Raw genomic sequence first — 14,963 nt, forward strand, 5'->3', positions numbered from 1 at the left:
CACAGCATGAGCTAGGCAATGGTGCCTAGATAACCAACCCCAATGAACACCTTGGGTGCTCAGACTCTGAGGGGCTTCTCTGGACAGAAACATTACATGTGTTGTTGCATTTCTGTGGCTGGGGGAAAGCATGCTTTGTGTGAACCCTTACCGCAGGAGAGAGCATAAGGAAGCCCACATATGGACCCCTTTAAACTCCGCCTATGACTTTCCCCCTTACTATGTCTCAATGTACTAAAACTTAGCCATGAGTACAGATATACTCTGAGTCCCATCAGTTCTTCTAGTGAACCCACAAATGTCAAGGTTAGTCTTGGGTACTCGACACAGTGATCCTATGAGATCAGTGCCTATCAAACTTTAGTGTATGTCAGAATACCAATGGCCTATTAAAACAGATTACTGGGTCCCAACTCCAAGCTTTCTGATTCAGTAGATCTGATGTGGGGCCTGAGAATCTGCATTTCTATAGGTTTATAGCTGGAAAAAAAGGAGCACAGTTTCAGAACTACTGCTATAGATAAAGATATTTAAGAGACATATCAAACAATTGCAATGTATGGATCTTATAGGGAGAAATGAAAACAACATTTATGAAGCAACTGGAGATATGTCAACTGACTAGATATTTGATGATAGTAAGGAAGCAATTTTTTGAGATAATGGTATTATGATTCTTTTAAATATATTTTATTGATGCATACTTATCTTTCCAAGACACACACTGACATTTATTTTTTTTTAAGGAAATGACACGATGTCTTGGATTTGCTTCAGAATAATTCAACTGGAGATGGAGAAAATGCAGGAAGGGGACAGGGAAGGGTTCAGGGAAACAAGCTTGGCCTAATTTTGAAAGCTGATGCTGAGTGACAAGTACATGGGAATTGATCAAACCATTCTGTCTACTTTTGTATATTCTTGAAATTTCCTAGAATAAACATTTCTTTGTTGTTGTTAAACAGAGCATCTTAAAGACAGATTACGTCTTGAATCTCTTTCCGCTGCTTAAAAACCACCGACAGTTCAATATATAGGGGACCCTTACAGTCACAAGCTACTTAAGAATGTACTTTGCAATCTGGGAACTTTTAAATGTCCCTGAACATCAGAACGAACAAGTGTGCCTGTTAAGAAAACCCAACTATTTCTGGGACCCACCCCAGATGTCACTGAATCAAAATATCCAACTGTGGAACTTTGGAATATGCTACTTTAAGAGAATCTTACAAGTGATTCTGATGTTCCCAGACTCACAAATAAAAAGCAGAGTGATGAACAGTGTTTATTACATGTGTTGTTGCATTTTTGTTGCTGGGGGAAAGTGTGCTTTGTGTGAACCCTTACCATGGGAACAGAGTACGTGTTCCGTATAAAACATGGATTTTCTACAGTGTGCGTAGGCAGATAAGATTAAATGTTCATGTGCAAGTTTAAGATGGTCTTGCTTTCCTGGGTTATGATGCTTCCTGATTTCCCTGCCTACATCATCTATTCTCATAGTTGATAGCTCCCCATTTATACACATTATTACTGGCTAGGTTGGGAAGAGAGATGGAGTTGGAGAAAAGAACACAAAGTGAGATGTGAAGGTACAGGAAGCCCATCTTGGCTTCCTGATAGACTGCTGAGCTGCTTACCATGGCAAAACCAACATCTGCTTTCTTCAGAGCTGGCCCATCATTTGTGCCATCACCAGTGACAGCCACCACCTGCCGCTGTTCCCCAACAGTACTGTCAATGATGCCTGGGAAGAACAGACACGCCTCAGTCAGTCCACACGCGCCATCTGAAGCCATTTGGCGAGCCCTGTTCCTCCCCAAAGGTGCTTTTCTGGTCTTCTTCCCTGGTGCCTGCCATCACCTCCCTTCTACTGCCTTCTTTTTTCCCCGTGCTGGAAGTTCTATACTGTCATCCAAGGGCAGTACACTGTTTCATGGGTAGCACTCTGACTGAAGGAATTCTGTCCTTATCAGATACTGTCTGGTGCCCTAAGACAGCTATTATGTGGCACAAAAGCACCAAATGATTTGGAGGCAGAAACCGGGGGTTGAGCTGTACCACTTCCACTAACTGGCTGGGCAATTTGGAAATGTTACTTATTGTTTCAGCCTCAAACTTCATTTGTAAAATGGAAATAGTTTAACCTGTCCTGCCCAGTTCATAGTATTATTGGCAAACAAGATACATAGGATAATGTTTAAAACTTTATTATACACCATGGACTCACTAGAGGGGTTCAGCTGTTTGCTTAACTGTATATTCTCCTGAAGAGCCAGAGAGCTCTCCTAGGATCTCCCTGTTCTGGACAGCAAAGTTGTTTGGGAGGATGGTTTTTACCTGTCCCCACCCTGCTGCCTTCCACTATCCCAGTCACCTACTCAGGAGATGACCTCACCTTTGACCAGTGTATGCTTGTCCGTGGGGGAAGATCGCGCCAGTACTCGAAGCTTAGGCCAGATCTTGTCCAGCTTCTCTTGCTCTACCTGCCAATATCAGACAACACCTGGGGTCAGTCAAGCTCAGAACAGCCACCCAGGAAAATCTGCCTTTTCCATGCACTTCAAACTGCTGGGAGACCTGGTACTTCACTGCCCAGGGGGAGTGTTAGCCTGGCCCCCAGTGCAGATGAAGTAGCTGCCTCAGTCTCCAAGGGCGCATTCACTGATGGTGACCATTCAGGCCTGGCTTGTCTTCTTTTTCTATCCAACTCCCTCCCTGGGACACAATCCCCTATTTCTTAGACCCTTGACAGGAGGTGAGCCAGGGTTAGCTGTTGGCTCAGGAGGCTAAAGTGGTGCTCCTGAGGCCTTGGGTTTGATTTCTACACAGAACAGGAAGCTTTGGTCTGCTCCACACTCAGACCACATCCTCTTACAAACCTGTGCCACTGTTAGTCACAGGGCAGTGACAGAGGAGGAATGAGGTAGAGGGAAGTCAGTACAAAATAATCCCAGGACTGAAAAAAATGGAAAGATGTGAAAAGTTAGAGACACTGTCTCAAAAGCTAGCTTCTGAATGACAATCATGAGATCTCAACTTTACCATCTGAGCAGCTTTGGTGGAAGGGATATTTCACTACCAATAGATTTTAGTTTAAAAACCACCCACTCTCTTCCACGTGTCCCAGATGCCTTACAACAGACCCAGCCCTTCCCTTGCCAAATGAGACCTCAGTTCCGCTCAGCCAGGACCCACCTCGCCCTTCTCATTGCGGATAAGTCGGTTGAATTCTTTGCCTTCCAAGCATAGGAAGTCATCCCCCGGTGTCAGAATGCCACATTTGGTGGCAATGGCCCGGGCTGTATTGATGTTGTCTCCTGTTACCATTCTGACAGTAATGCCAGCTTGCTTGCATTTGGTAATAGCTTCTGGTACCTGTGGAGAGGGAAGCAAGAGGGGAGAAGGACTGGGGCTGGCCACGCTGGGAAGCAGCCCCGTCCAGCTGTGCCCTCATGTAGACAGGAGAGGCACTCTAGAAGCAGTGCCATGGGGTACAGGTTAAGTCTAGTCATTTTTACATGGTTTGGTGCCGCCTCATTTCTGTCCTATCCATAATACTCACATTGGAATTCGCCTCATTGTACCATGAGGTGAAGGGGAAATGGGCTTCAGAAACCAGGTATCAAAGCTTATTCTTCCATTTACCATCTAGACCAGTGTTTTTCAACTTCCGGTCTGCGGACTGCTGCCGGTCCAACAGAAATTTCCTGCCAGTCAACTCTTTCATGGAGCGGCATGAAATTTCTGGCAGACCACCATGGGTTACCTGGACCAGCAGTTGACAAACATGATCTAGACTCCTTAGCAGGGTACATATGGCCTTTTGAGAATTGGCCGCTGTCTTTCTTTCTAGCAGAAGCTTTAACACTCTCCACCCTCCTTGGCTCATGCTCCAACCATATCAGTTCTTTGTAGTTTCCCAAACACTGGACACCCTTTCATGCTTTTGGGCCTTGATAATTGATAGTCCATCTGTAGGAACTCAGAAACAGAGACTTTTTCAATGCCCTACTGTCAAGAATAGTATTCAGCTCTTCTGGGGGGGGGGGAAGATTCAGCAAAAATGTGTGGATTGAAAGAAGGTGGTTATAGACAAAGCTGGTATCCTGATTAATTTAGCCTCCTGACTATCCTTAAGAACCAAATGATAAGCCCAGAGAAGCCCATGCTTCCCACCCCACAGACAGCATTAGGTGTAGGAATGGCGCCTTCTCACAGGTCTGTGCTCTGCAGCAGTTCTGTGAAGCCGAAAGCACAGAAACGGCTTTCCTTGCAAGTGAGAAGCAGTTAGGTGACTTGTGTGGGTCACAACTAGAAGCAGAACCAGTACCCTTGTTCCCATGACTCCTGGTGGCTTCCCAGTAGATCACACTGGGACTGCACATGGGCCACAGCCACCAGAAGACTCCCATTCATGTGTTCTTGTCCTTTCTCCAAGCCAAAGCCTCACCTCTGGGCGCACAGGGTCCTCAATGCCCACCACTGCAATACAGGTCAGTTCAGTGAGGATTTCATTCTCATTGTCCCACGGGGGCTCTACGTCATTGAAATCTCGATAAGCTAAGCAGATAGTCCGGAGTCCCTCACAGGCCATCGGCTCAATGACAGTGCGCACCATCTCATCTCGGTCCTTATTCTTGAATGGCACTGCTTCTCCTTTCTTGTCCAGGATTCGATTACACCTGGGGAGGTACAAAGTTAGAAAGCAGCATCCCCCCCAGTATATTTATAACTCCAGTCTTTTATATATAGACATTGTGGCAACTCTGCATTACTTCTAAAGACATCTCCATGGCCAGAGATCTTTATCCACTACCCAGGTAGCTCCCTTTATCCAAGGTGGGGGTGGCCTGCTGATGGATAGGCAGAGTGTATGACTTTTTTAAATTTTATTTATTTATTCATTTTAGAGAGGAGAGGAAGAGACAGAGAGAGAGAGAGAGAGAGAGAGAGAGAGAGAGAGAGCAGAGACAGAGAGAGAGAAGGGGAGGAGGAGCTAGAAGCATCAACTCCCATATGTGCCTTGACCAGGCAAGCCTAGGGTTCCGAACCGGCGACCTCAGCATTTCCAGGTCGACGCTTTATCCACTGCGCCACCACAGGTCAGGCAGAGTGTATGACTTTTCCATGTCATCTGTTACTACTCATATGTGATGCAGTGCCAAGAGTCATTTATGGATTATCTGCTCTTCTGAACTTCTCAAAAGTATTCTGCCCCCAGTATTGAGAATAGTGTTCAGTGGATAGGGTGTGCTCAACAAGAATGTATTCAATGACAGAAGTCAAGTTAGGATACTGGCTAATTCAGTTACTGGCCCTATACCCATGTAGATCAACTGTTAATGACCTGTGGATAGTCTAGCTACTTTGATTAGGTTATGCAACTTCCCTATAATTAGAACTGACAATAAGAAGAAAAGGGGAACATAGAACTAACATTTCTAGTACTCGCTATGTGCAAGGTGTTTATATACACTGAATCATTTAACTATAGTAATGAATGGGTATTACTATCTGTTTTCAGATTAAGAAATGGAAGCTTGAATGGCCTAGGTCTGAATCCTGGCAGTACCACTATTAGCTATTAGCTATATCACCTTGAGCAAGTTATTTAACTTCAGTGTACCTTTGTTTTCTTGTCTGTAAAAATGAAATGATAATAGTATCTAACTCATCAAATTGTGAGGATTAAATAAAATGAACCACCTGCAGTCCTTATAAACAATGCTTGGCCTAGGTAAATGCTCAGAGGAGGCTTATGCATCCTTCAGTGTATTCAGCATGGGCCTGTCACCTAGACCTTCCTGAAAGAGGATCTTGAAGGGAAGAAGCGAGGAAAAGAATGCTCACTTGCGCAAAATGATCTCGGAGGCGCCCTTGCTGTACATGCGGAAGCCGCCGCTGGGCTTCTGGATGACCGTGCTCATGGATTTGCGTACTGAGTTGAACGTGTACACCTTGTAGAGCTTTTCCTCAGGCACCTCATGGCGCACCGCATGGTAGTTCTGCTTCAGGTCTGAGACAAAGCCCAGCAGTGCACACTCTGTCTTGTTGCCCACCTGCCGTGGCAGGCCTCCCTCCTTCTCTGGAGGCTGAGAGAAAAACATACAAGGCACTATTGAATAAGATACCTCAACTGGCCCTGGCCAGCTGGCTCAGTGGATACAGCATTGGCCTGATGTATGCACATCCTGGGTTCGATTCCTGGTCAGGACACACAGAGAAGCAAACATCTACTTCTCTTCCCCTCCCTCTACCCCTTTTCTCTTTCTTCCCCTCTTGCAGTCAGTGGCTCGATTTGGTTCAAGTGATGGCCCAGAGGCTGGGGATAGCTTGTTGTTCTGAGCATCAGCCTTTGGCACTAAAAATAGTTTGGCTGATTCAAGCATCAGCCCAAGACGGGGGGGGGGGGGGGTGGCTTCCCTGCAGATCCTGGTTGGGGCGCATGTGGGACTATTTCTATCTCCCGTCCTCTCACTTAAAACAACAACAAAAAATGATGCCTCAACAAAGGAGAGAACTCAGGAAAGAACTCCCCTCAAAGGGCTGGGGGTGGGAGGATGGCATTCATTTTTTTCAAGTGTGGTCAGACAGGGTCAGTGGCAACTCAACTGGTCACTGAGCCACCCAGGACTTATGGGTATTTTAGTTTGTTTTGGGGTTGGTGCTGATGTCTCATCCTATGTGGGTCTTATTCTAATACCCTTCCTGAGTTTCTGGAAAGTGAGTACTTTACTCCTGATGAGCCCAATTCTGTTATCAGCATGAGGTATTCCTGGAGCTACTGCATTTATATGGTAATTGGGGGACATTTTATAGTCATAGATTCCCACCTGTCACCTCGGGGCTCCTAACCAAAATCTACTCCCACGGATTATTCCCTAGTCTCAGCCCAAATATGTTCACTTAGGAGTGGGAAATGCAATGGGTAAAGGCAGTTCAGGCAGAATGAAGAGAAGATGAGTTATCTCAGAGAACATTAATGTTTCTTCCAACCACCCATTGTAAGTCTAGGCAAAGGCAGATCTTACCAGGATCTTGGAGGTATAGGCACTGTTGAGAGCAATGCCATTGACAATAAGGTCCAGGACGTTGGGCACAAGGGCATCAGGGTTGGGGAGCTGACGGTAGCGGGTATCTCCGATATAAGCTTGCACCACAGTCATGCGGTTCATGGTCAGTGTGCCCGTCTTGTCAGAGCAGATGGCTGTGGCGTTGCCCATCGTCTCACAAGCATCCAGGTGCCGTACTAGGTTATTGTCTTTCATCATTTTCTACATAGAACAAGAGAAGAGATGTGAGAGGGGGCCAACTAAGCTGTCCCGATATTGTCCATTTCCCAGCCAACATCTTTCCACACTTCATCCCCTTGTCCACACAAAAATGCAGGACACTATTCTTATAAATCCTCTTTACAATCTACTGGGTCATTAGAACATGATGCAACTAGCATGATGGGCCTTTCCTAGGGCCAGGGACCTGTGCTCTTATGAGGTACAATCCAGAGTCTACAGAGGATAGACAATCTATTCTTTCATTAAAGGCTGTGTGGCACTCTCCCCTCCCATCTATGTCCTAAAGGAAGAGAAAGTATCATTCTAGTCTCACCTTCACAGAGTAGGCCAGTGAAATGGTGACAGCCAGTGGAAGCCCCTCTGGCACAGCCACCACCAGTACAGTGATACCAATGATGAAGAACTTGACAAAGTACTGGACGTAGATGGGGACGCAGTCGGCTAGCCACGGTCTGCGATGTATCACGAAGTTTTCAATCACAAAGTACAGAATCAGGACGAGAACGGTGATAGAAGACATGATCAGACCTAAACAGGAAACAAGTCACGTGAACCCCAGCTCTTGGGCCCCAGCCAGAGAAGGATTGGCATATATTGTAGCCCCTGTCACCAATTTTTAAAACTGCTACCTCCAGAAAATCATACTAAAGCCCCCTACCTATTCTCTGTGGTTTGCATATGATAGTGTAGGGAAAAGACACAGGTTTTGCATTTCAGAGACACAGGTTCTAGTCTCAGCACTGTACTCATTTGACTCAGGACTTTGGACAGTCTTTGACCCTCTCCAGGCCTATTTCCTCATGCATAACTAGGGGGCTGGTCTAGTGTTCTGAAATAGCATTCTATGATTCTATTTTAGACCTTAACCTCGTCCCATAATTCACTATGTAGTGACCATATTTGCCAGTTTTCTAGTAGTCTGCCAATGTGGACTTTTCCCGTAACAGCCCGCGAATGCCAGGCAATTCCCACCCTGTTTACAGCGAAGCCCCTATGGTGTTAGCATAGCACCTACAAGACCAACCGTAGAACACTGCCTCCCAACCTTTCTAATGCGGCACAGACAGAGATGACAATACAGCACGTAATTATACAGTGCTGACTACGGGCCAGGTAAGCACTTCACATAAACTAATTTATTTAATCCTCACAACAACCCGTGAAATCAGCTCCTATCATTATCCCTTTTTCTGAGGAAACTAAGGCAGAGAGAGGTTTTTGGTATGGCACTGGGAGGGGGACCCACTGTCCTGGTTTATAGACTGAGCAAATTTCTGAGATATGAGAGAACTCAGGAGGAAAAAGAACTCCCCATAAAATTTTCACTATCCATTCTAAAATCAAGAAAGCCTCCAATAAACTGGGACAGCTGGTCAACCTACATAGAGGCAACTGAAAGAATCTGCTCAAGGTCTGTAAACAACTGGTCGAGGGCTCCGATTGCCCTGGGATCCGTATCTGGGCAGAGGCACTTACACCTGTGGCGCAACAGCTGGGAAGGGCCCTGCCTGCAGCCAGGGTCTGGTTCGGGTCTTCACTTTTCCCAAGGACCTGACAAGCAGGGCCAGACGGGATCAGTGAGTACCAACAAGAGCACGTTCTTCTGCACTTTCTTTAATCAGGCTCAGGGCTAAGGTGAGGCAAACAAGCTGCCAGAGTCCAAAATTAAAGGAGGCTTCACTCTCAGGGTGGCACAAGGCACCTCATTTGCCTCACCTTAGTCCTGACCTAGCCTGAAACGTAGAATAAAACAACAGAGGAGACAGGTGGTCTAGGGAGTGGCCATCAGAAAGCTTGTACTTCCTACAGAAAAATACAGGGATTAGGAGGACAACGGGAGAGATTCTGTGTAGTCTGTTTAATGTTTCAAGCTTGCGTGGCAGGCTCAATAACTTGATTCCACACATGCAATTCAGCTCATCCACGTTTAGTTTATATTCAAGAGATTTCACAGTAGTCAAAATCAGCTGGGTAAAAGAACCGAGTGAACAGGCTAGACTAACCCTGCCTAATGGAATTCTCTGTAATTGTATTCAATTTTAATTAATTTAAATAAAAACAGCCAAACTTGGTTAGTGGCTATGGTAGTGGACAGCACAGATTCTAGCTACTCAGAGTGTGCTTAGTGGGTCAGTGGCTGTGGCCTCCCTGGGGGCTTGTTAGAAATGCAGACTCTCAGGCTCTTCCCCAGACCTGAATCAGACACTGTGTTTTAACATAAAGGTTCCAAGTAAACTGGACACACAGAGATGCACTGAGCTAGACTATGATTGTAGTAAAGGGAGGAAGTAACAGTGGTACCAGAACATACCTGGATAGGTGCACTGAAGGAGCAATCCTCCTTTTGTTCCCTCTTCCAAACCCAACACCCCACATCGCCACTGAAACAATGTAGAGGACACCCTGGCCAGGCAGTTCAGTGGGTTAGAGTGTTGCCCCTATTTGCCAAAGTTGAGGGTTCATCCCCGGTCAGGGCAAATACAAGAATCAACCAATGAATACATAATAAGTAGAACAACAAATCAATGTTTCTCTCTCTCTCTCTCTTCTTCTTGCTCTAGAATCAATCAATCAATAATTTAAAGAAAAGAAGGTAGAAGACAGAGACTATAGAAGCAAGTGATGGAGAAGCCACTTTCTCCTGTGATATACAAGAGTGTCTTTAGAGACCTCTCCTCTAGTAACAGTCTCTGTGGTCACTGTCTTCCTTTCTCCTCCAGTCCTAATTTTGAATTTATGGCTGTGTCTGGCCTATGCTACTACTCTGCTAGGGAAATATGTCCAATAAACAGCAGCCTTCTCTAACCTTAAGGAATTTATAAGCCCATACATGTGACAGGATAAGCAGTTATTAATGTCTTCTTGCTAATGTAAATTTCCCATATTGTAATAGAAGTTCTTAACTTCTCATTTGTTTGGTTCAAAGAGACCTCAGGGCCCTTATATATGGGGACACATTTATCTCTGAAAGCCTAGGGAGTGGCCAAAGGGAGGCAGGGGACATGGCTACCTAGACTGAACTAACCACTAGAAGATTTAGCTTTCCCTGCCAGTCCTGGGTGGTATGGAGAGAAAGAAATCAAAGCAGCGAGAATCTGGAATATCCTTGATCAACCACAACTGGAAGGCTCAACCCTACTCACCAGCTTTCCCGATCTGGACAGCCAAGCGCGTCAGTTTGCCCTGCAGCACTGACTTCTCCTTCTTGGGCATCTTGGCCACCTTTTTCTCCTTTTCCTCATTGTCGATCCCCTCCTGGCTGTTGAGTGGCTGGATTTCCAGGGCCACTCCGTCCTGAGTCTTTGCTAGGGTGTACATACAAATAGGACAGGTGAGCAGGCCATGTAGTAGCACTCAGTAGCAGGCAGGTGGAAACCAAAAAATCCTTCTGTCTTCTTCCTGGATACACCTGGACTCCTGACATCACTCCTGGCCACCTTCACCCCATGCCAAATAAGAGTGCTTGCCTTCAACCCTCTTTTAGGCCTGTGAGATGATATTCTAACAATTGGAGATAAATGGGGTGCTTCTGGGGTATAGATGTCCTCAGATGGTACAGCTTTCTGGCACCATCTCAAAGCCCCAAGCCAGGTTTATTCTAGCAAGAGGATTAGCCATGCCACTAAGCACTATTACCAACAACCATTCTTCCTGGAATTTAATGCTCACAATAGTGAACCTTTATTGCAGAAAGGGGCCAAAGGGGAATGCTGGCAGATGTTTCCAGAGTAAAAGGGTCCTAGTCTGCTCTGTTCTAAGGTTCATCTCCCTCTATGTATAGACTGCCAGGGAAGAAACACAGACCCCCCACCCCCAACACAGGACTGTCTCCAGCTCCTTCTTACATCAGTTGAACAATAGGGGAAGTAAATCCCTGACAAAGGTAGGGAGGTACAGAGTGGACCCGGGGTTAGTCTTCTGGGGGAGAGGGAAGAAGCTAGCATGAGGGACCCCTGGAATAAGAGAAAGAAGAGATAAAGACAGACATATAAATCCACTTTGCTTTGAAAAGAAGAGTTAAAGAGATCTAAAATTAAAGAATTATTTCTGTGTAGCCCTGGTTCTTCGATGTGACAAGTTTATTTTTAAAGACTACTATGATGGAGGTGACAGAGGAAACAAATTTCTAGGAGCTGGCTGAGGAGAGCAGTTATCTCTGGTTCCCATACCCTGCAATTTCACCCCTGCAGAGCTTAGGATGTCCTTCCTAAGATACTGTCTCTGCTGTCAGACTCACAAACAAGACAGAGACGGGATGTCAGCACAGCCACCAAAAAGGAAACACACATCAGATAAGGGGGAAGAAAACAGACTGGGAAGAACAAAGAGGTGGGGCGAGAGGCACAGAGAAAAGGCTCTCTCCAAGCACCCGAGACTTAGCAGAGAAGGATTCCAGACCAAAAGAGAACACCGATGAGGAAGCTAGCAAGAGGAGGGTGCAGGGACTGCCCACCCCAACGCCCTCCACCATAAGGAACTTGAAGTCTTCCAACCCAGACACTGATGACCATCGGTATTTAAATCTGGCGTAGGGCAATGAGACCAAGAGTTCAGCACCCTGGGAAGAAGAGATCAATCCCACACACTCTCCAAGAGAAACCTTGACATGAGGTTCCCTGAGCCAACAGCAGAGGGTGCTGTTGTGCCATTTTAGATTGAGACAGGGACCTTCTGACCACCCCAAATCTCTGCACCTTCCTCAGGATGAGGCACCTGGGTCACAGAAGCAGATAACAGATTTATGGTGAGGAAAAGGGAGAAGGCAGATGGCCTGGAAAGGTCTGGTTTGAGTGTAGTCAGGTAGAGATGGTAAATGAGTGGGTGGACAGGTTACCTTTGTTGCGATTTTCGGGGACTCCTTGTTTTTTACCTGTTTGAACAAGAAAGAAAAAAGTGGGGTGGAGACCCAAAGTGACTATTAAGAGATCAGATATCAAATTTGTTGGTCCCGCTTAGAGCCCAAAAGGGCGATAGCAGAGGGGCTGAGCCGCAGGGAAGGGAATGAAGGAAGCTCACATCTGAGCTTCTATCCGTCTCACTAGAGGTTCTCATGAAACCGTGGGCCACGGACCAGACCATCACGCAGGGAAGTGCACAACCACACCCAAGCTGCTTTCTCCTGCAGCACAGCTGCTGAGAGGCTGCTCCTGACCTGAGCCACATCTCTCGGAAAAATGGGGTGGGTTTAGGAAGCAAGAGGTTTGAATTGTTTCTGCCGGATGGCAAAGGCGCGGCAGGGTCGTCTCCATGTCAGTTCACCAGCACGAGGCCAGCTCCTTCATCTGCAGGTAGCTGCAGAGACAAACAGTCTGGTTCCTGAGGAGTGTGCTATGTTCCCGTTTCATACACTGCCCTCCACTAAACAGCCCCAGTCGGTCCTCCCTCCAAGTGGCAGAGTCCTTCTCTCCTTCCAGGGAAGAAGGAACGCTTAGGGAAAGCTGGAGACTGGGTTTGATCATCTTTTTCCTGTTTGCCTTCTGCTTTTCCTTCCTTCAGGAACAAGTGAATGGCAAAGACAGAACTAACTTCACAGTAGACATTACCTGTTTGCTCACTTTCCAGCTGGTCTTTCTTCACTGACAGCCCATGGGTTCAGCAGGAATCCAGTTTCATCTCCTGGCCAGTTTCCCCTTGGCCTTTATGGTTCATTTCACCCCCACCCCCACCCCCATGCCACACAATGTTTGAGGGGAAAAAGGATGGGATCAGAGATCTAAACAGGTCATTTGAGGGCACAATACCTCGCCAGCTCATGTGCTGCAGGCTTTATAACTCATCTCTTTACAACCCACCAATAGGAACAGGGATGTAGGCTCAAATGCAACCAGACTGGGAAGCCTAGACCTAGGACCTGGTTTTCATCAGAGCAGGTTGACATCTTTATCTAAGTAAGGGGTTTAGATATGTGTACTTTTCATTCAGTAGAGTCTTCTTCTATTCACAACTGTTCCCTTACTTCCTAGTTTGTCCATGGGGACAGGAGGGAAGAGAGTCTCATTCCAATGTCCCTTACCTTTCTTCTTTTTCTCTTCTTCTCCCTCACTGGCCCCCAAGAGGGCAAAGATGATCCCAGTCTGGGAATTGACACCCACAGCAGTCACTACCATCCGGCCAGAACCTTCCATGACATGGGTTCCTGCATTTTGAGAAAGAGATGATGTGTTTTTTACATCTAGCCATGCTTTATCAAAGAATTCCTCTCTCCCCTATGGATAATGACATACTCTTCAGAGAGAAGGAAAAGGTCAAGAGCTGGGACCACTTAAAATAGAACAAGTAAACTGGGGGTAAGGAGATAAATGTGTCTAACAGCAAAGCCTTTCTAAGGCCCTGATAGCACTTGCTTCATGGAGCACTTCTTCCAGATTACCCTATGTCCTTGTATTTAACCCACTACTGTGCCATTCCCTCAGTTGAACCCAGGAAGAGACAGAGCAGGGCCAGGAGAGCGGGGTCTGGATCAGGTCCCTGTCACCTGGCTGTGTGGGAGGAGGCAGAATGGAAACCGAGGTGGCCAAAAGCTATACCTGAGAGTAACATGGGGTCTCTTTCCGGGGACTTCTTGACAAGGTCCGATTCCCCAGTCAGAGAGCTCTCGTCAATCTTGAGATCATTCCCCTGGATCAGGACCCCATCTGTAGGCAGCAGGTCGCCTAATGGACAGAGGGGAAGGAACAAGGAAGGAAGAGTGAAGGTAAGAGCCTGGCAGAGGGTGGGGACCACCCAACCCCATCTCAGAACCACCCCCCACCCCAACCTAGAGGCAAAGACCCAGGGAGTAGCCAGAGAGCCTTTGAAAGACAACTTTAGTTCTGACAATCTGGGACAAGACTACTTTTTAGGTGTTATAACTTCAAACTACTGATCCCCAAACACCTTCATATGGCCTGAATATTATATACCTTTAACCTGAAGACACCTAAGTCTGACAATATTTTAGGAGAGTTTGTTACTTCTTTCTTTGAATTTCCTTACACTGCCACTTTAAATGCTGACCTAGAAGCTAACACAATTTGGGGTCACATCTGTTTGGGTTCTCAGCAGTTCCTAGCCAACAAGGACCTGACCCTCAAATAGGGAGGGTAGCATGGGTAAGAGAAACATGGAGCTCTCACCATATTTGATTTGGGCTATATCACCCACCACGATTTCAGCCACAGGAAGCTGGATGATGTGACCATTTCGAATAATGGAGAATTTCTGTTCCATTTCAATGCGGTTCTGCAGCCCTCGGAACTGCTTCTCTTTGCTCCAATCATTGAAGGCCGTCACTAGCACCACGATGATCACCGAGAATAGAATGGCTGCCCCCTCAATCCAGCCAGCTTCTGCTTCCCCTTCATCTTCTGCGCTACTGACAGATATACCACACTCTAGCCCAGGGAAAGGAGAGAAAGAAAGGATCAACTAGGGGCTTTTGTTAATATTAAAAATGGAGATAATGCTTATACAATCCCCCAGAATAAAAAGTCAGGGAAAGAGAATAATAAAAGATAAAACTCTTGGGTAAAAGAGCTACACTCTGAGGATATTGGAGGATAAAAAGATTGGGCATAACTTCATCACCATATAACTATTTATGTTAACTCAAACAAGGCAGATGACTAAATAGCACAAAACACGTCAATGCAAATTACAGACAAGTCACGTGTAAAGAATTTATAA

At 46.2% G+C, this 14,963-nt stretch overlaps 1 protein-coding gene across 6 annotated transcripts in view; it reads right to left on the reverse strand.

The window, feature by feature from the left end:
• ATP2B4 (ATPase plasma membrane Ca2+ transporting 4) overlaps positions 1-14,963 on the reverse strand; it is a 104,289-nt gene that overhangs the window by 21,410 nt on the left and 67,916 nt on the right. For 4 of the 6 annotated variants that reach the window (XM_066362021.1, XM_066362015.1, XM_066362017.1 and 1 more), the window contains exons 4-15: positions 14,414-14,671; positions 13,826-13,951; positions 13,312-13,434; positions 12,133-12,168; positions 10,442-10,603; positions 7,612-7,826; positions 7,035-7,277; positions 5,854-6,095; positions 4,454-4,685; positions 3,199-3,378; positions 2,399-2,486; positions 1,641-1,747 (exon numbers count right to left, since the gene is read on the reverse strand). In XM_066362021.1, the coding sequence (XP_066218118.1) occupies positions 1,641-1,747; positions 2,399-2,486; positions 3,199-3,378; positions 4,454-4,685; positions 5,854-6,095; positions 7,035-7,277; positions 7,612-7,826; positions 10,442-10,603; positions 12,133-12,168; positions 13,312-13,434; positions 13,826-13,951; positions 14,414-14,671 (2,012 nt within the window). The remainder of the gene's footprint in view (positions 1-1,640; positions 1,748-2,398; positions 2,487-3,198; positions 3,379-4,453; positions 4,686-5,853; positions 6,096-7,034; positions 7,278-7,611; positions 7,827-10,441; positions 10,604-12,132; positions 12,169-13,311; positions 13,435-13,825; positions 13,952-14,413; positions 14,672-14,963) is intronic. The other 2 variants (XM_066362018.1, XM_066362020.1) reach the window with 1 other exon arrangement.

This window comes from Saccopteryx leptura, chromosome 2 (assembly GCF_036850995.1).
Source record: "Saccopteryx leptura isolate mSacLep1 chromosome 2, mSacLep1_pri_phased_curated, whole genome shotgun sequence".
Lineage (NCBI taxonomy): Eukaryota > Metazoa > Chordata > Mammalia > Chiroptera > Emballonuridae > Saccopteryx > Saccopteryx leptura.